General features: G+C 41.0%; 2 protein-coding genes across 3 annotated transcripts; both read left to right on the forward strand.

The window, feature by feature from the left end:
* Window positions 1-380: 380 nt before the first annotated feature.
* Window positions 381-5,021, forward strand: LOC140311420 (protein ANKUB1-like). The gene is made up of 6 exons (XM_072388791.1): window positions 381-470; window positions 820-963; window positions 2,189-2,405; window positions 2,732-2,846; window positions 2,919-3,463; window positions 5,011-5,021. The coding sequence occupies exons 1-6, from the start codon at window positions 381-383 to the stop codon at window positions 5,019-5,021; spliced, it is 1,122 nt and encodes a 373-aa protein (XP_072244892.1).
* A 580-nt stretch (window positions 5,022-5,601) lies between these two features.
* ppp1r2 (protein phosphatase 1, regulatory (inhibitor) subunit 2) lies at window positions 5,602-19,729 on the forward strand. 2 transcript variants are annotated; one of them, XR_011916933.1, is made up of 7 exons: window positions 5,602-5,972; window positions 12,555-12,662; window positions 12,999-13,079; window positions 14,710-14,813; window positions 16,640-16,834; window positions 17,482-18,004; window positions 18,324-19,729. XR_011916933.1 is itself a non-coding variant. In XM_072389362.1 (6 exons), the coding sequence occupies exons 1-6, from the start codon at window positions 5,842-5,844 to the stop codon at window positions 17,499-17,501; spliced, it is 639 nt and encodes a 212-aa protein (XP_072245463.1). In that variant the 5' UTR covers window positions 5,602-5,841; the 3' UTR covers window positions 17,502-19,729. The 2 variants fall into 2 exon arrangements, 1 of the variants encoding a protein (XP_072245463.1); XM_072389362.1 differs by having other exon boundaries at window positions 17,482-19,729.
* Window positions 19,730-21,026: the final 1,297 nt, after the last annotated feature.

Genomic DNA, 21,026 nt, shown 5'->3' on the forward strand with positions numbered 1-21,026 from the left:
GTGTACTCAGGATGCAGGCCTTTATTATTTCAATGCTGTCACTTCTCAGCCATCTTTGAGTTTTTGACTGTTTTAAGGTGGTTGCGCTTTTCTGTCTTGAAACAAAGCCATCTACAGAGGACATATTTCAACACTCAAAACCAAAAACACGCCGAGCCGAATCAACATCTCTGTCATTTCCATGTAAGAAACAAACACTGTATACATTTTCATTTGGGTTAAAAAGAATCCTCTTTTGTTAACTCGCCTCAACGCCACTTTTTAGCATTTGCGTGCCTTTCTAAACACTCCACCTCCCTGCATTGACTCTGCCTCTAAGAAACCAGCCACACACCCTCCCACCAGAACACAACAGAGAAGCACAAATGCATGGAGGACAAATGAGGGTCTTCCTCTGCTACGAAGGGTTCTCTGAGCGTTTCGATGTCTCTCCAGATCAGACTGTTGGCGCCTTGAGGCAGATGGCGAAGGTAACATGAGTGAAAGTTGTCACTTAGGACCTCCTCTGTTAATTGACAAATGTATTTTGATCACAATTTTGATGATTCCGATGCACAACAGGGACAACAGATTGGTGGATTTTTTACTAATTTGGTATAATGTTGCTGGTTAAAATAAGATATACAATGCAGAACATTGTAATTATTCACTGAAGCAGGAATGATCTGTATATAACTCTGGCACAAGACTGTTTACCTCATATTTCGCGAAAGATTAAAACAATTTTGATTGAGCTATAACGTGGAATAACGTCTCTGTCATAATGTGTCTTTGATTGAGCTATAACGTCATAATTTTCTGCTCTTATCGTTTCAACAGGATATTTTTCTTGTGCAAATCTCAAATGATGGGTACATCCGACAGTATCTGGAACTGAACTACAGTGGTGCAGCACTGCAGGATGACTGGACTCTACGTGACCTTGGCATCACATCCAGAAGCACCATCCACTGCTCAATAAAGGTATTCAAATGTCAAAAGGGTTTAGAGTTTTAGAGCTGCATTGAAATCACTGATTTACTGTCCGCTTGGGATGAAGACTGAGAAACAATGTGCATCTTTCTGTTAAGGCGGACCAATCGCATTAGGAATCACTTTCTTGATATGCCTTAGCAGCATAGTGTTGCCATTGAATTAGCATATTTCCACTGTGAAGAAAATGTGAAAATTAGAACACTTTTAGGGGATGAAGTTTGTATCCAAACGATACAACCATTTTTGAGCTCTGCAATCCAAAAAAGTAACAAACTATTGTTGGTTTTCAAGTAGACAAGACAGCACAGACACTTTACCATGGCCTAACAGTGTTTTTTTTCCTTTTTATAATTCACTTTGTTAACTTTTTGGGGATATTTTGCATCCTCTATTCATGTTAAATTCACATTTTCCCAACTTAAATTAGTCTCCCTTCGTCCTAAGTGTATATACTACAAAACAGAAGTATTGATCGTCAGTCCTGTTGCACACAGAGAGGAACTATATTCAAAATTAAAAATACTGTCAGCAAACCCATCAAAAGAAAAATGAATAACTTAATATTTATAATTGACTCCAGCTTGAATTTTACAGCCCATATTAGAAATAGAGCAAATAAGTAGACCTGAAGAACATTGCAGAGACACTGAATGATGCTTTTATCACTTGCAGAATTGGTTACTGTAATGCTTTTCTTTCTAGGCTTCCTAAAAAGAACATTGATCCATTACAGCTACAGCAAAACTCAGCTGCTCGTCTCCAGGCGTGGACCAAAAAGAGAGCGCATATTACACCAGAATTTCTGCTTCCCCTGTGTCAAGGCACCTTAAAAATGTATGACTTGTTAGATGTTTTTACATCTGATAAGATAAAAGAAAGAAACTGGTTTAAAAAAAAAAAAAAACGTCTTTCTATTTTAAAACGTTTCATTTGGCCATTTGCAGTAAGGCGTAATGGAACTTATTTCTCCCAAACACGTGGAAAGAAAAGAAAAGAAAAGAAAAACATTAATGTACCATAAAATCTATAAAAATGTGACTTTTGACAAACTTATTCTACAGGGTCAGCTTAAGAGAGAAGTTTGGTTTTCAGGTTAATGCACCCCAGCCGGTAGTCGCATTCTTTTAACGAGACATAGCACTGCCTCTCCGATATTTGTGCCCCTTTGTCATATTAACTGTACTGTTGTTGTTCTTTTCTAATTACTTTTCAGAGTGAAACGAGACCTGTGATACATGTGTTCAATGCTGTGACAGGGGAAACCTTGCCAATCATAGGAAATCAGTGTCTGCTTCATACGTCTGTGGCCAAACTGAAAACCATAGTATCTGAGCAAAGCGGCCTTCCAGTCAGCGCATTTAGACTCAGCACACCTGCTGGTGTTCAACTTTATGACTGCAACTGGCTGAAAGACTATGGCATTGAAATGGGTATAACTGTTTTTTTTTGCTGTGCTGTTCCTGTTATTTTTTGTTTCACTGTAAATGCTGTACACCTTGCTATTTAAGACTCTGTGAGTAATTTGATAATAAATGTAATTATTTTTCTTCATGGCCACACATGACCTCTTTTTATTTGCAATATATTATAGTGTGTTAACTTCACTGAAAGCCTGCCCTCACCGTCTAATCTCACTGATCCACTAACTGAACAGAAAGATTTGAGGATTGTATCAAACTTAGTTTGCTGAGGTCTTTGACGGCATGAATGAAAGACTTTGTACTTTACATATAAAACAGATCAATTATAACTGCAGGCACAACTCTCTGTTTGGATACATGGGATGGGTGGGTGGAGTTCCTTCAGGGTTGCGTCCGAGGCAGCAGACAGACCGTCCAGAGTAACCTATCAGCGGAGAAACCAATAATAAGGTCAGAAATTCATATAAATAATATTCTTATTCTGCTCATGTCTGGTTGAACTTTTTTTCATTGTTGTTCAAGGTTTCAGTTGCAGGTGGCGCTGTACGTCGCTGCCTCTTCAGGCCACTTGGACCTGGCAAGCTGGCTGCTGAAAATGGGGGTACCTGCTGAGGAACCGGTGGGAGTTCATCCATACAGGCAGTGGTGCCAACAGAGCGACCACCAGGATGCCAACAAGTGTCCCATCCACGTAGCTGCAGAGAACAGCAGGCTCCTCATCCTCAAACTCTTTGTCACTAAGAACCTTTATAACTTGGCGTGTCGGAACCCCGCAGGTTGTGACCCTTTGAAAATTGCCATTAAGCATGGTCACAGAGAATGTGCACGCTACTTAGCCAACAAGCTGTGCTCAGTAGTATCTGTGCTCGATGCGTCTCTGCCAATGCGTATCTATCTCCAGATAAAACACTGGGTGAGTTTAGGGAAAAAGAGAGCATCCTCTGGTTGGCGCCATTACACCAGTGAAGCATTGAAAGCTAAGCTGGGGAACAAACTTCTGATAGATGGCTTCAACCAACCAGGGTCGTTTTCCAAATCCAGGAAATTTGAGACCAAATCAAGATGTGGTATAGAGGCAAAAGCTTTGCCGCCTTTACCACCTATCAGCAACTTAAATTTGATTTCACATCTTTCCTCCAAAAGGCCAATACAACCTTTAATAAGCCTGCAGTCTGAGAAAGGGATGCAGAAAAAGCCTTGTATGAGGAACAGAGAGGGTGGCATGGTGGATGAAATGAGAGATGGCAACAGCCGCCTTTGCAATGGGAAGTTTGCAGTCCCACTATTTACCAGAGAAAATGTTTCCAGGCGATTCATTAGCACATCAGTGAAACCTATGCATGTTCCGAACACATCTCTGAAATCTTCTCAGCATTGTGGCCAGACACTGAGAGGGAACGCTGCATACTGCTTGATGATAGCCAGGTTTGTACACTTTGCATAAAAGCTCAAATGCAAGATAAAAATGCATCCTAAAGGTTTTCATAAGTACATTCTTATCTGAAGATCAATAAAAGCCATTGTACATGTATATAAGTAAAATTTTGTTATTAGTTGTTGCTATAAATTTAATCCTTTGCAGATGTGTTTATTCTTTTGTAGCTTAATAGGTTGGCAAATATTTAAACAGATGGGACTTAAACAGACATTTTTGATGTTGTTGAAGTTTGATTTCAATCTTTTTTTGGTGTAGTACCTTCACAGAGAAACCGTGGTTGAAGCAGCTGAATATAGCACGGACTCTGGTCAGGAAGCATGCGCACTCATGGCTCAATGCTTGTGGATCTGGATGCCATCCATATCTGCCACCCATCAGTCCTGCTACACAAACTGCCTTAAACACTGTGGACGACAAAGATCTCTGTCAACTAAGGAGTGTGTCTCAGACTTACTGCATTATGTGAATATTTAACCTCTCTGTCTTCATGTGCTCAGTTAAATCTCTGCCAGACATGAACATTTGAGAAAAATCATGAATTTGGATGTTTATATGATAAAGATTTTGAAAACTGAATAGTTTATTCAAAGCAATATTGTGTAAGACACAAGTCCAAGTAAGGACTGACCTTGTAGATGAAATCACTTAATTTTTGATAAAAAAGCACAAAGCACAAATATACTGTATCGTCTCTACTAAGTATGTGTCTATTTTAAAGCTAGATACATTTAACATGAAAACACTTCTAATAAAGGATCAAACAGTTGCAGACTTCTTTATTGTCATTGCAACACTACAACGAAAAGTTAGGTGCAGGCCTTTCAGTGCAGACATAAACAGTGAAAACAGTACTGGACAGTAAATTTCAATAACTTTTCATTTCTGAAAGGTGAGATTCTATATGCACAAGACTAGGCTAAGGTCACAGTACCACTGACTAGGCATAATGATATAATATATATATAATAATATAATATGATTTTTTAAAAAGCTGCTCTTAGTTTTTATGCACCTATTTTGTGGAAACAGCTCCCAAAATACTGCTCAGAGTTTTGCACCTTTTAAATCACATCTTAAAACTTATCTCTTAGCTGTTGCAATAGGTTAATTTTTCATTGTACTGTGCTGTTTTTCTAGTCTTGCCTTATTTCATTTTGGTGTTTTATTATACTGCAGTGGACTGGTGACCAGTCCAGGGTGTAGCCTGAGTCTTGCTGAATGGCAGCTGGGAAAGACTCCACCTCTAAGACCATGATTTGGAATAAATAGGCATGGGAAATAGATGGATGGGTGCTTTTTTTTATATGCCTCTTATTTTTGTTTATTGCATCTTCTTTTTTTATAATCAAATGTCTTGTTTGTGTTATATTGTTATATCTGCTTTAATTTGTCCTGTTTTTCTCATGTTTATTGTTAAGCACTTTGAATTACTTTTTTTTAAAGATTGTTATGTTAGTGTTATGTTTTGATTGAATGAATTGCTTTGAATTGATTGCATTGCACTGAAAGAACAAACATAAATACCGTTAGCATTTTTAAAATAAGCTTTTTTAGTTATACGTCATATAGTTTTATCTTTTTCTGAAAGTTAACGAATTCGCGTCTTGATCAAAATTCTTTTCTGGAATATCACAGCATGGTTTACACGCCAATGTCTATGTATTAAATTTCCGAGCAACTGAACGCAGCAGTGACAGGAACGAAAACGCATTTCAAAATCTCGCGATGTTTTGACCTCAGTTTACTCACAGCACTTATAGCGCTGTTGCCCAGTTTCTCCACTCGTCAGTGAGCAATCGGAGAGTTGGCATGCAAAAATCACCAGTGCTTGCAGTATCCTGTGCAGTCTTCTCCTGACTTTATGCAAGAATATTGAGTTATGAGGGCGTGCGTGTTTAAATCAGAAGCCATCTACTGGAAGTTAACTGCATAAATCACGAAATCAAAGAATTGCTTGAGCAAAAATAGTTAGAAGCCAGTCGGGTCTGACCGTCAGCGTGTGCGGGAATGGCAGCTCCCCGACCTATAAAAGGCATCTTAAAAAACAAGAACAGCGGCACAAACATTCAATCTTTGCCTAAAGACGTACCAGCGGAGAATACTGAAGACGCACTGGGACTCTCGGAAGATGACCAAGGGTAAGTTTAGACGTGCTGAGGCTGAGGGTGGTACCCTGTAAAGGCAGCTAACGGTAGCTAAACACTTGTTAGCCTTCCTTGGCTGAAATCTCTTTGGCGGCTAATGTTAGCCAGCAGTGTCTGCCGTCTGTAGCAGAACTTTATGGGTCTATTTTATGAATGCGAAGAGGTCTTACCGCCCTCCCATAATCTGCAGAGTACGTATAGCAAGGACGTAATGTTTACCTCAGTAAACATTTTGTCGGGCTAGCTTGTTTGTTAGCTTACAATATCAGATACGCGGCAGATGATGTGATTGCAACGGTTGTTCATCATTACCTATGCTAGTATTTAACTATACATAACTTTTCCTGTTCATTAGCAAAACAAAGTTGATTTTAAAGAAGCCGAGTGATGATTATAATGACAATGTCGACCCTAACATTTTCATTGGTTTGATTAAACTTGCCTCCTAGTATGTTGTTGTTAAATTCTCACTTAGTGTTTAGTCACTACATTATCATTTATAGACACTTGTTAGACACTCGGTACATGGTATTTTACTAAGTCGATTTTCCATCACATTTGGGTACATAAATACTTCTAGCATCCAGATTAGCTGTACAAAGTACATTTCGTTGTAATAATGTATGCTACAGGTTGCATTTGAGCGATAGACTAGTCATTCATGAGCCATATAAAAACGTAGTTAAGCTTGCCCACAATTTGTTAGAAATGTGTGACGCCGTGCCTTTGACAGACAGTGAGTCACAGATCTATCACTGGGTAGATAAAGCAGATCTGGATTTCCCTTAGTTTCCCTTGATTTGTGTCAAATCAAATGAGACCAGTAAAAAAAAAAAAAAAAAAAACAAGACTTCACCCACATCTTCTTAATGTCCAATTCACACATCTCATAAGACAGCACTTGAATATTGGTTATCATTTTAACATCTGATCCATGAACACATCCAGTGTGCCCTGTAGTCCAGCCACATATTAAACTTTATGCCGGGGGGGGGCCGTCTCACATTTTTTGGCTTAGCTTCCATCCTGATTTTGGCAGGGATTATGGCTCATGTAACCACACGCAGTAGTGGATGCTGGACTAAAATATCAAGTATGTTCGATGTCACGGGGTTATTTCATATTAGATCAGAAAGAGCTTTGAGACAAACTGGAGTGAGGCAACAGTCTTAATACTTTAGGGAACATCAGTTTTGTCCATAATGGTATGCACATTGTGGAAACTGGGTCTGGTCGAGCTAAATCAGCTTTCTGTTGCTTAATGGGTGCTCTGCCTTGAAGTTGATGCAGCAGGAGTTGGAGATTGGTTTCTCATATTCATTGGTATCACGGACACTTGCAGGGTTGCAGTTAGATATTTTTCTCCAAATTATCCGACCCCAGGAAACGCCAAGATTAGTATGCAATTGCCAACATAGTTGGATTGTTATAATTGCAGAGGTGATTGTTTGAGTTATTTATTCATGAAAAAAAACCAAAACATTATCTGTACTGATTCCAGTTGGTTCCACAATCAAAAGTATCCTACACTGGATCTTCCAGTTAATCCTAAATTAGGCGGTTCAAATGGAGATGTGCAGATTTGGGGAGGCAGATTTCTAGCATTAAGGGAGGAAAAACTACTTTTGTGACTTTATATAATTCTGGAAAATGTTGTGGGATATTTTTAGTTGTCATTTTTGAGACAAACTGAAATCTCTGAGTAATCTCTGCGTCAACATCTGAAGCAACAGCAGGTGCAGGTGTTGCTGTTTTCAAGGTTAATGCACAGGTCTTTCAAATTCATCCAGTTTGGACCTAACACAGCGTTCTTGGGCATGTTTGTGTTGAAGCAGAGCACATCTGCCAGTCTGCTTTAAAGGGAAATATCACAATCGGAAGCAAACACATTGTTTTCCAAGAGGTGGCTTAAAACATGTTGAATTGGTTCTGCCTAAAATGAAATACAGAAAGATATGTGAGCTTATCTGCAGTGGACTTGATTTAACACCACCCACCTGCCAAATGCTGCTAAGTCTTTGGTGCTAGCTGGAAGTTCAACTGACTGTTGGGCTCAGCAGTTATCCATTTTGAGCTTTTAATCCCTTTAAAATCGGTTTAGCACTAATTAGGAATAACTAAAGAATTATACAAATGTGGTTATTTGAATCATCGACATGCATGTTGGCGCACATGCTGTAAAATGTCCTGCTCAAAACTGATGAAACGACAGATTTTACCTGATGCACGTCTTAGCAGCTACTTTGGAACGTATCACCAGCAATTCTTATTATCAGTGGCACTCCTTATTTATACCATTCCAGTATGTCTGGTCAATAGGAGCAGTCCTCAGAGCTGTTGCATGAGAAATTAGGTCTTTTTTATTTGTTTTTTGTCTCGTGTATTGAGGAAAAAGAGATATTTTTCTGTCAGGTGTGAGTTTAAAGCACAAATGAGAAGCAGACACAACATTATTAAAGTATTATCATAATTGATCTTTATTGTTTATCATTGTTGCTTGAGTGGTGATAGAATGCAGCTGATAATACACACTCATAGTACGGTGTATCTTCTTCTTAAACCTCGATGAAACCTTGGATTATTTACAGTCTACATACCTGAGGATTTGCACGGTTAAATTCTTTTTTTTACTCGCAAAAGGGCAAAAATCTGCAAGTTTGATTCCCACATTGCTTTAGGCTGCAGTGCTCAGAGTCAGCTTGACAGCAACCCAAACATCTCTCTGCTTTTGTCTGCTTCAGCTGAACAGGAACAAATCAAATCACCCTCTTAGGTCATTCTGGTCTACCCCAAGGATATCCTGAGCTCTTCATTAGCTCTGGGATTCAGCTTTCCACCATTTATATGACTTCTACATTAGAATACAAAGAGAAGAACACGGTGATGGGTCCATGCAACCCAGTCCATACAATGGGGAGAATGGAAAGACAAATGTGTTTCACTTCAGACAATGAAGTAGAGCTGTTGCCCACAACTATATAAGGTGATGAAACCCCAGCAAAAAAAAAAAAAAAGAAAAACTGCTCTACGGGCACCGATGTATGCTCAATACACAAAGCAATGCAGGAAGAAAAGTGAGACTCCCAGAACCTCTGTTTACAGCGTACACATGGATACACTGAGTCTAAAGCTCTTCTCTGACAAAGTATGTGTTTTGGATGTGGATGAGAGGTGTAAACGTTGAGAATCAAGCTTCTTCTTTTAGTGTGGGCAAGGCCCCAGAACATGAATTACAACATAAAATGCCAGTCATCCCACGATAAAATGGAAAGTGTGCATCGCACAGGCACCGACATGTTCAATTCGATACTTTACTTGGAGCTCCATTTAAGTTTCCCTCGGCAACGCAAGGCTTTGGCCACTTTCTTTGACCCATTTGACACCATCACCCCCCCCCCCTCCAACCCTTTCAATCAGCCACTTTTATCTAGTGAACAGTGATGTACGAGCCTAACAACTGGTCATGTATAATTCACGAATGCTTCCATGAAACTCAATCCCCCCCCCCCCTCACTGGTCTCGCAAGCCTCATCCTGACTGTGTGATGGACGGTTTGACTGACAGGCTGCAGCGAATCTCTGACATTTCATAATGTGGACAGAAAAAAAAAAAACACTTTTTACTTCTTACTCTTCCCTACGCAGGTCAGATTATGTCGACCGTGCACAAAATGAGTAACATTTTCTTTTTTGAAATTAGGAAAAAGATATTGTTGGAATTAGTAGGTATGCAATAAACTCTTTGCTTCAAAGACTTTGGGACATAGTGACATACAGGAGCACTTTGTAATATCCATTTACATTTTTTCTTGTATTTTGACGTGGAGATGTTCAGTATAACTTTGCCGATGATGCAACTTAATTTGATTGGAATGAAACATTTGACCTATTAGCATTTATTTAAAGTTTAAAGATTCAGCTCAGATACTGAATTTTTCCTTATTTCGCGCTGTACCAATAAAGATCCTGCCAATGTCTGTCCGAGCGTGGGCTTTTTATTGCCGGTGGATTCGGTGTGTACGTATTCTAGGCTCGTTTACTGCGGTGCTTCTTCTCTGATGTGCTTTTTCTCTGCTGTCTGAACAGATGACATGGGCTTAAGAGAGAGTTTCAGCTCTAATTCTGGTTGGCCTTTTCTCAAACTTTGTGTAATCTTTGGCTGTGCTGTCTGAGGTCAGACCCGAGGGAGCGGCGATTCGTACTTTTGTTGAGTTTATGTCGAAAAATGCAAGACGCAGACGGGGAGTCTGAAAACCATGAAGCCAGTTTTATTTTCTTTCACGATCTCTCGTCAAGTGAGCTGTTTAAAAAGTTATTATAGTAGAGTTCTTAAACTGATTATGTGACCCTCACGGCATCTATAGAGGCTGCAGAAATGCTTTGGGGCCTATAGTTTTTACCTCGACCAGCCATAACAAGTCACAGCGGCCATCCAAGTGTACCACAGCTGGCACGAGAGGCATTATGGTATATATATGTTGGAATAAATCTGTATTACACTTCATTTAGGCAGTCAGAGTTGTAGGTATTACATTTCTTTCATGGAAATATTTATTAACTAGACGAATGAACATTTACGTTTGATTGAATCTCTGTGAGTCGACCGAAGTCGAGGTGGGAGGCACACGTGTGAACCGGTGGCACCGGTTTTCTTTGGACTGGATACAGAACGCAGGAGCTGTGTATGTGTACGTTTTGTGCATCCCGGTGAGCACCTCTCTGCCCGCTTACGTTACGCGTCAGCTGTGGTTAAAAAAAAAAAAAGTGTCGTGTGCAGAGTACGGAGCTGGACTTTTCCTCGCCATCCTTTGACTATGCTACCTGATAGCACAGCTCAGCTCTCAGCGATGACTCACTCTGTTTAATGAGTTTTCCTGGAGCATTATGTCGCCAGCTGTTGACCACCCCGGAGAGGCAGTCATCGTCACGTAAGAGAGCTCTATTTTTAGTGTTGACTACTGGTTGGTGCTGTCCTGTTTTTTTTTTATGTATTTATTTCTTATTTCCTGCCGTTGCAGAGGCAGGTGCTTCATCATTGTGCTGCTCTGAGTGATTTAAAGTGGCCTCAGCTGTTTGGTGAGAATAGAGCATCGTCAGCATCTGGTTCGTATTGTGTAACCGCAGCAAAGCACAAGAGTTCGCACCTCACGTTCTGCACAAAAAACTTCCAGATGTTACCTCGGATAAAGGTTTTTCGGGTCTTTTGCTGAAGAAGAAGCCGTGATGGTTTCAGGATTTTAATACAGCAACAAAAATTAGGCTGATTGTCCACGGCCGTTAAAACAACTTTTGGCAAAGATGAACAACTCATAGTGCTGTTTTCTGTCAACTTGCATGCACAAACCCCTTTTTCCTCGGTGATTGGAATGTTTATTGTAGTAGTGACGTTGGCATGTTATAAAATCTACAATATCTATGTGATCTTGTATCGTTATGATGAAGAGATCTTTTTTTTTTTCTCCTCGGCTCTGTGTGAAACTTTTCCCAGCAGTCGCCTACAGTACAGACAGCTACTGTAACAAACAGTGTTTATCAGTTCATTCAAATTATAGCCATTTGTAAGGTCTTAAATGCTCATGTGTGTTTCGGGGGCTCTGTGGGCTTGTGGCAGCAGGCGGCTGATTTAGCATTTCTCTCGTCTCTCGCTGCTTTCCTGTCTCCTGTGGCATCCGACCTTTTCCGTGAACGGGGTCAGGGAGGATGTGCTGTGACTTGGCTGAGGAGGTTTCAGAGGGCAGACGTGGTTTAGCCAAAAAGAAACTTCCAACATGGCTTCACAGCTGTTGACTTGGTCGAGTAAAGGAGTAGGAAAGGCTTTTCCAGTGAAAGTGCCACAGGCTTACAGTAAAGAAAGACGGATATTCAAATGTAGAGACTGAGATTTAAACACAGATTTCACATTAGATTAGACCAGATAATTATTAGTAAGTCTTTAAGCTAAAACAAATGGCTCTCGTTTCCTCTCCTGAACCATTGTGGCAGGTGTTCTGTTTCACATTTTCTGATTTTAAATTGTGTCTTTGTATCGGTTCATTTCCCCGGGAGGATTTGAAAAGTTAAGAAGGATTAGTGTAATTCTCACCCAAAACCCGCAGTAGAGCATTTTTGAGGTGAAAAACCTTGTTCGTCAGATGTGACTGGGTCCATGTTGGGGATTAGAGTCAGATGTGTAAAAGGAAAGTGGAGCAAATTTCAACTCCTGGGGAGAAAAAAAAAGCAATTGTTTCACTTTGACCTTATTCACGCTCAGCTGATCAACCTCAACACCCACACAAATCTCTCTTTCATCCACGATGCATTAAGTTGGCACTGAAACAGATGGAGTGTTCTATCTCTGGAGTCGTCTTATTGGTGCTAATGACATTTCAGGGCTTTTGTCTGTGCATTCCCAAAAATAATGCAGTCTGAGTGAAAACTGGGACACGTTCAGTCCCAGATTATATCTGGCTGCTCTTCTCCCAGAAGGAATTTGTCTGCTGCGGACCGTTAGCTACGCTGTGGTCCCACTTTGAGCGACTGTCCAGACAACCTTCATTTTCCACTCACCACCGTTTTTTTGTTGTTGATCTTTTTGCAGGAAGAAATCCCAGAAATGGGATGAGATGAACATCCTGGCAACGTACCATCCGGCTGACAAAGATTATGGCCTGATGAAGATAGATGAACCCAACACACCTTACAACAGGTGAAAAGCTTTGCATGAAACGTCACACGTGCACATCAAAACAATTGTCAGTTGTTATTTATCAGTGCGCTGTTTATTCATTAATTCATAGTTTTAAAGATTAAACAGCTTGCATTTCAAATCATAAGCTTCATGTGTAAAATCTAAACGACTGAATCACATCTGAGCTGAAAACAGCCGGCTGAGAACACGTCTGATCACAGTTGATTGTCTTGTACTGCTCATGGCCTTCTTTCCTGTCCTCCTTTCGCTCTCTCCTCTCGTTCCTCTCATTCCTCTCCTCCCCACGCTCCCTCGTGCAACTCGTCCGCTGTCGGCTGTCTGCTTCTGCCACAGGATGGTTGGGGATGATGACGAGGGAGCTCTGAGTGACTCGGAAGGCCAAAGCGGACTTGCGGCCGATGACCTGGCATCAAAGTAAGGATTAAAAAAAACACGAATGCATGGAAACGCATGAAAAAAAAAAAATACACAGACAGAGAAATGGCAAGCCAAGCCAGACAGCTGGGTTAGCCACTGAAAACAGTTCAGCCAGCTTTTCATCTATTTCTTCTTTTTTGAAGAAGAAGAGCAACTGTAAATGTAACCCAGAAAAGGGAGAAGTCTCGGGCTCTTGGATGTGCCTTACACAAGCCACACCCATTCACACACACACACACGCACACACACTAATGACCTTGTCCTCCAATGAACATGTGGCATAGCAACAACCTCCTTTCCTCTGCAGCTGCTGATGTCTTGCAGACACTCATTGGCCACTTTACCGCAGTATTACGCAGATAAACTTTCTGAACAACACCAAGGTCACACATTCCTTTTATATACCTTTTACTGATTTATACACGTTGGAAGAATTGCCCCCATTATTTCACTGTTGTGTGCACACTTGCTTGGCACTTGGATGGTGGGTGTGTCACTTTGGGTGTGTATTCTGTGGTGACACGCAGTTGTACTTGTACTGACTTGGAGGATGTAGGAGTGGGCGGAGCCTGGGAGTGAAATGTTTTGTTGACCCCAAACAGCTATGAAGTAAGTCCTATATCACGTCTTCTATGTATGTTTTTGTTTGGTTCTTTGCATACGCTGAATAATATTTGCTGGATTATGCTATTCTTTGTTGTCATGGAAACCACAGTAACTGCTGCCCAATAAACAGTGGGTTTTTGGCCGTTTCCCTGCAGCCAAATCGATAGTATTTGTGAAGCAGTGGAGTGACGAACATCGGGATGATAACAGGAGCTCGAAGTATTGTTGTTGTTGGTCTTTATGCTTGCATAAGTGAACTGATGTTGGGTTTGGACGAAGCAGTTTGAGTGTGTGTGTGTAACACAGAGGATAGTGATTAGCCTTCGGCTTGCAAGTCAATTAGCTGCCTTTGTTTGCATCAGTTTGCATCTGTAGTGAGTGCCTTCCATTGTTTTACACCAAACCCTCCAGACAGAACTGTATAACAGCTGCTCTTTTCCTCTGTCCTTTTGTTATTCTGTTGTTCCAGCACCCACTCTAACGCTCTCCTCTTTTCCATCCCCATTTCAACTTTTTAGACCGCGCTTTACTTCAAAACCACTTCCTCGTTCATAATTTACCGTCTCGTTTTGACTTCTCTCTTCCATCATCTTTGCCTGTCTAATATCACTGGTGCCCTTTTGAAAGTGTAGGGAAACATATGGTCTTCTCTCTGGCTGAATCATGCCAGTCAGTTGGAGAGCAGTCACACAGTAAATGGGAGTTTCCTCGGGGGCAGTTCCACATATTTACTACCATCCATTGAGCCATGGACCATTATTCCTTTTGTCCAATGCCGCTGAAGCTCTTAGTGTGTGCGAGAGATGGGGGAATGAGTAATTACACACACCCTGCTTTTCCACCCTTCACCCTGCCTCCACCTAACCAAAAACCACTCGATTTGTCTGTTTCTGTCCTCAGCATTTGTTTGAGTTTGAACCACTCTGCAATTAGTTGCCGAGGCTGCGTCAGGGACGCGTTCTAGATGGTGATGAACTCATTTATTGTTGACATCATTAAAACTCCTCACAAATGTCTTTAGGCTGGTGGCAGCTGAGGGCTTAGAGCCTCGCTTCATGAAAGAAGAGGAGGAGGAGGAGGAGAGCAGCGAGGAGGAGGAAGAGGAGCTGACACCAGAGGAACAAGGTCAGTTTTCACGTTTAAACCACCTTCATTCATTGGGTTTCAACGGAAATGTTTTGACAGGAGAATGATATTGTTCTGCTGAATGAAAGAGGTCTGCATCATTATCCACAGCAGGTATAGTTGTAGATCACTTTATCAAGGGGACCCCACAGTTCACCTTCCTATTTATAGCCACCTTCTTAATATAAAGTGCCCTCTGCAGCTGTGGGGGTGACTCAGCGCTGAGTTCCACTCCACAGTGCAGCATTGAAAGGGATCGGTCTGAGAAAGGCTCAAGGCTTTTTTGTACCCATGACCTTTTTTCCCCTGACATCCCTCCTCAGAACAAGACACACACACACACACACACACACACACAGAGACAGTGTCAGCTTCTTTTGACCAGTCCCAGACCTTGCTGCTCTCTGTTTGCTCTTGGCCACAACACTTCTCTTTCGTTGTCTTTCGTCAGATTTGTTTATATTCAGACTGCGCAGGTAAGAGCTAGAAAACAGTCTGGAAATCTGCAAACCCAGTCGATATATCCAGCTTCAGAGCTTCGGCAAATGTCGACTTATGGCACGCATCAGTCAAAGATGCTTTTTTTTTTTTTTTTTTTTCCTCTTTCTTTTGACATGTTTCGACTTTCATGGGACGAGCTCGTAGCACAAGAAATATTCTGTATTGATGTGTGCCTTTAGAACCACTTCAACCCTGTGACAGAAATCTACAAATGTGTTACTGAAGAATTTAAAAGCTGTGTGGGTTGAAAAGGCTTTAACTGTATCAGTATTTACCTTTTATCTCTGATTGATTCATTACAGTACATAGAAGAAGGCCTCTTTTTATTATTATTGTCACTTTCACTGCGTGATGGGCGATCTGTCTTTGTACAACCAGGATTCCATTTGTCTGTCTTTGTCAAACATATGTGTTAGAAACTTAAGTGCTACTGAAATCGGCTCCAGTCCGGCCATAATTACGTTGCATCTCATCTGTCGCTGAGGTGTACACATCAAATGCAAAATTAGTCAGTTTGTCGCACTTGAAGACACAAACATGACTTTGAACACGCTCCACACCAAACCAGCTACTTAAATACCCAAATCTGAGCCAGGCAGCACAAACATACGACCCTGGTGAACATTCTCAACCTTCATGATGCCAGCTGGTGGACGTGATTGATTTTAGGCCTCTAGTAAGCAGTGTGGTGCAGTTCAAACTAATCTGGGCGTTGTCATGATGGTCAATAAAGAAATAAAAGAAAGCAGGGTGGAGACTTTTGATCTTTCGGTCCGTGTTTGCTGTCTGAACGAGGGGAAAACAAAGTTCACTTTGAGTTTTGCAGAAGTCATCAGCGTGCTGGTTTATGGCAGAGGTGTTGCCAAAGAAACTCGTGAGATTTCACTTGTTGGTTCATGATACGACGGATTTTTTTCAAGCGATATTGTCCAGACCAGTGAAATTTATGTCCCATAGTTTAAACACGTGTTATTACATGAACTTATGGAAATTAACAGCCAGCCAAGGTGGCAGCAAATATTTAAAAAAAGCTTTTTTTCCACTAAAATGACGCTTGTTAGCCGTCCAACTGCACCACATTTGTAGTTTGACCTATTTTTAACGTAAGTTACAGAAACAAGAGTCGAGCAAGAAAGTTTGCCCAAGTTTTCACGGTGAGTGCATGCTCAGCAACTTGTGATTTAATGTGGATAAAAGATAAACGGCTGCTTTTATCTGTGAGGCTGTGTCGGTCCAGATTTATAATTAACTACCATAGATTGCGTGTAGACCCAGTGGTTCTAGGTTGTTGGTGTCATTTCACGTTTTCTTTTTTCTTTTCGTAGCCAAAAAGAAGCATTTTCAGATGATGAGGAAGATGCACTACAATGAGGGCCTGAACATCAAGCTGGCTCGCCAGCTCATAGCCAGCGAGATCGAAGACGACGAAGATGAAGACGAAGAGATGAGGGATGACACAGAGGACCTAAGGGAGACCACAGAGGAGACGGAGGAAATCAACGTTGACCCGCCACAGGAAGGTAAGGTGAAGGAGACTGTGCACAACTGGATGCATTATTTAGCTGAGCTGGAAGAGTTTGTTTGTGTGCGAGGACACGTGGGGCTTTACAAAAACTGCAAGATGTTTGTGAAATGGAAAAGACATAAAGGCTCTGCTTATCGCCGGTGTGGATTTCATTACAGTCTGTTTGTGCCGCCCCATGACCCTCAAACAGCTGTGTATCAGTGACAACCCTTTGGTTTGGGACCAGGAGAGCTTAATAACGTGTGTTATAAACATTTACTCTTAATGAACACTGCACATACCCTCAGGGTCCAAAAAAAGTGAAGCAAGTGTGGAAGAGCTTTAAATCGGCTGTAAATCTTATGACCAGCAGAGGGCGACACCTCCGAATTCCACAAGATGGCAAGTTGTATGAATGTCCATTAGAAAATGACCTGACTTCTCACTTGATTTAGTACTTCAGTAAACATTCTCCTCATGAGTTTAACAAGCATGAGTTAAAGAGAAATAGAATAATGGTGTATGTACATGTATGTACATGTCGAGCAGGTCTATCGTATTTGATAACAAGAATTTGAAGCCGCTCTCATTGCAAGATCAAATCAAAATGGAGCAGAACTACTTCCGTGTTTGTTCTAATCTCATTGTGTGTCTGCTCTCCAGCTGATTCTCTGGACTCGTAGATGAGGGTCATCTCCCACCTTCAGCCCCACCTGACAGCTCAAGATCCAGACAGATGGCGTCGCTGGGCTCTCTGATCCAGCGCTGAGCCATATAGCAAACACCACTTTACCACCCATGTAACACCTGTCAACAGCAAACAAATTCCCGGTCACCTGTCTGTTTACTATTTCATAGAGCTGTGCAATATAATCTTGAAAAACAGCGGTTTTAATTCGAGGAATTAGACCATCACACAAGTGGGGGAGGGGGCTGTTGCTTGTCCCTCTTCCCTCTTCTTTTGCCAAGAATTTACTCGTCCCGCCTGTTCTGGACTGACATCGGACTGAAGAATACGCAATTCTGTTTCTAAAAGGAGGATCAAGGTCTTTTGAAAAAAAAATAAATAATTGATAAAATGGAAAGAAAAAAAACAAAGGCTTGGATGACCAGCACACCCGTCTTGTCCAAATCAGCACATCAGCCCTTGGAAAAAGACAAGGGAAACCCCACGGCCTCACAAAAGGTATATCTGAGACGTGGTAACGTTTTTTTATGCACCTCTCATGGCTTTCTTTGTGACCAATCACTCTGATGCATTCTCTTTCTACCAAAAGCTGTGATTTCAAAGCTGGTCACAGGACCGGTTCGGTTGTTGGTGTGTTTTTTTTTTATCTCCATTCACATCTTCTCAAACACTTAAACAGCGCTGTCATAGCGCTATTTTACAGAAAATAGGATATTTCCCTTCACTGGCATGTTATGATAAATTTGGGAATATATAATTACATCAAAGAATAAAAACACGATGCCCTGAAACTAAGAATATGTGGGTTGTTTTTCAGCATTCGAACAGGGAGGAGTTACAGAAAAAAAAGTTAAGAGAACCACTTCCTGTAGAGCGTCACCGGGACGCTCGCCTGTAAAATGGATGCATCGTCTCTCTGGAGGAGCAAAACACCACACAGCCGACCGTACTTCAAATTTGTAGACGTGAATACCTCATCGAGCCCGATTCGAGGCCTTTTCCAAATGAAATCCCTTAGCAAATTCGAGATGGGGTTTGTTTAAAAAAAAAAAAAAAAAAAAGAATAAAAATCAGTAGAATTGTTTTCCATCTTTCCTCCTGCATGAAAGAAGCTTCCAGGACCTGCTGGTCAATGTTCAGTGTTCCCTGACCGGAGGAGTGAAGTAACTGTACTTTGGTATTTTAGTTTTTAGAGATAATCTGAGGGACAGTATTGAAGTGTTGCTGCTGCAGTTTATTTAGCACGTGCTACTGATAAATGGGACGGTGTCTGGTAGACTGAAGCTCCTGTCTTTAACAAGTTACAGCTTTAAGTTTCTAATGTAATCTGACAAGTAAGAATTTGGCACTTGATGTACTCTTTCTTCGATAATTTGTCTGTTTTGACTGCTCATCTTTGCCTGAATTTGTAAGTTATTCGGAGAGCGGTAAAATGACGTAGTCCTCTCGCCCGACTTCACGCCACTCGAGCGTCTCGCTCGAAGGAGCTGGGGAACGTGATGGGAAGAAGTATGGATGCTGCTGACTTGTGTTGAGGACGATGTCGAGGTCGAACCACTAAAGTTTACTGGAGGAGTGACGTTTTTTTTTCTTCTTTGTACTATTCAGGGTTCGGACATGTGTCACGAAAGGCAAACAGGAGACTTCAGTAAGTCTCGTGTTGTTGTTGTCTTTATTTTTGCTCTCACCTTTTAATCACCTCCTCCCCCCTCCAGTGTGATCCGAATTGTCGAGCTTTGTCGAGTACAAAAGATCATAAAACCAACAGAATGACTTCTCACAATGTCCTTTGTACCCTGTAATTGGAAGGAAACTGAACTGATGTCTACCGTTTGGATACTGAATCTGTAAAACAACCGGAAAAGGAGACCGATGAACTTTGAGACGATTCTGAAGGTGGACCTGTCGAATGTGCCTCTTAATGTATGTCTTATGTACATGTGTGTAAAATGAACAGGCTCCATGCTATTTTTTTTTTTTTTAATCTTTTTGTGCAGTTTCACCTCACGTCTTGCTTTTCGTTTCACATCACTTCACCCAGTTAGTTTTCTGAGGATGACAGACTGTTAAGGAGCCCCGTGACTCTGCTACGTCTCAAAATAATGTCTCAGCCATTTTTTTTGTGTGTGTGTGTTTGTATTTCCAATATGCATGTCATTAATCAATCAGATTGTGTGCACTGTTTCATTTCGTCTCCTATCATTAAACGAATATTGTTATAAACTACGGTTTGGCTTTTCTTTTTTTTTTTTTGGAAGGTGAATGATCCAGAACTTCTTTCCCACCAGCTCCCTTTAGTCTTTGATGTGAACAATTATCTAAGCGCAGTGAATCCCGAGAGTTTGATACCAAAAGGCATAGAAAAGAACAACTTTTTATCCGACTAATCCTCAAAAAACCTGGAATTGATGTGGGAAAAGTGCCTTGATTCAGATATACTGTTAATGAATGAAAGTCTGTTATTGTGTTATAAGAGATTTATGTGACTAGTGTTGCTTAATCCATCAAAAATGTTAAAAAGAAAACCACTTGAACCTTTTACTGACCAATCCTCATTTCAGCTCTGCATTACCACATACCAAAAACTATTCTTTTTGCCCCAAAACCACAAGAGTTCTAGTTCATCTGCTCTGTCTGAAACGTCCTTTGGGTCTTTTGGATTGGAGTCAAGAATTTCCCTGAACGCAGCAAAAGCATTTAGATTAATCCTATTTAAAGAAAAAGGGGGTAGAAATACAGTTTCTGGAATTCATCTCAGGGATAATAGTCTAGGAAGAAAGAAAATTAAATGTGCTGACACTATTTTAGAGAAATAGCGATTCATTGTTTTTAAAAATGTAGTAATTTGATCTCTGCTGTATCACCAGGTGGCGCTGACATACAACGCAGCTCCCAACCTCGCGGGATTTCTGCTCAGTCTAATTGGATAAAAACTCGAGTCCTCGTTCTCGCAGATTATGTGGCGCGTTTGGGTCTGATGTGTGTTCACAGTTGACGACAAAACCCATGAAACGGTGTCACTTTCGACCACACAACAACCTTTTAAGCGTGAATGGCAAATGTCTGGGTTTTATCTTTGGGGAAAAACCGCAAACGTCTAATGCGATAGTTGTGTTGCCGTTTTATAATAGTAGAGATACACGCACTGCAGGGGGGGATTGTGAAAGTATGAAACGGGGTGCTGGGTAAATCCAATGGATCAGGAAGCGCCTGTCAACTGACGCAAAGATCCTGTAGTCAGAGACAGACGTATCACTCCTGCCGTTTTATTCATTGTAAAGTCTGAACTTCTCAAGCTGATCTCTGACTTCGAGCCGCTGTATAAAATTAGGGAAATTTCAGCATAACTATTGAATTACCTCTATATTTTATAGCTTTTGAGAAATAGCAGTGAGGGACTAATAATAGAATCATATATTTCTTGTGCTATTTTACTCTTTTTACATTTAATGCCAGCGCTTGTTGGAAAAAGTGTAAATAGTCGTCTCTTGAATATCTGAGAAACAGTGGTAAACTCTGC

The sequence above is a fragment of the Leuresthes tenuis genome, unplaced genomic scaffold (assembly GCF_036924035.1).
Source record: "Leuresthes tenuis unplaced genomic scaffold, fLeuTen1.0.hap1 SCAF_7, whole genome shotgun sequence".
In the NCBI taxonomy this organism is placed as follows: Eukaryota; Metazoa; Chordata; class Actinopteri; order Atheriniformes; family Atherinopsidae; genus Leuresthes; species Leuresthes tenuis.

Coding starts and splice junctions, on each gene's coding strand:
- LOC140311420 (XM_072388791.1), top strand. CDS start 381: ATGAGGGTCTTCCTCTGCTACGAAGGGTTCTCTGAGCGTTTCGATGTC. Junction 964..2,188: donor CCATCCACTGCTCAATAAAG/GTATTCAAATGT, acceptor ATTACTTTTCAG/AGTGAAACGAGACCTGTGAT. Junction 2,847..2,918: donor GCGGAGAAACCAATAATAAG/GTCAGAAATTCA, acceptor TTGTTGTTCAAG/GTTTCAGTTGCAGGTGGCGC.
- ppp1r2 (XM_072389362.1), top strand. CDS start 5,842: ATGGCAGCTCCCCGACCTATAAAAGGCATCTTAAAAAACAAGAACAGC. Junction 5,973..12,554: donor CTCTCGGAAGATGACCAAGG/GTAAGTTTAGAC, acceptor ATCTTTTTGCAG/GAAGAAATCCCAGAAATGGG. Junction 13,080..14,709: donor GCCGATGACCTGGCATCAAA/GTAAGGATTAAA, acceptor AAATGTCTTTAG/GCTGGTGGCAGCTGAGGGCT.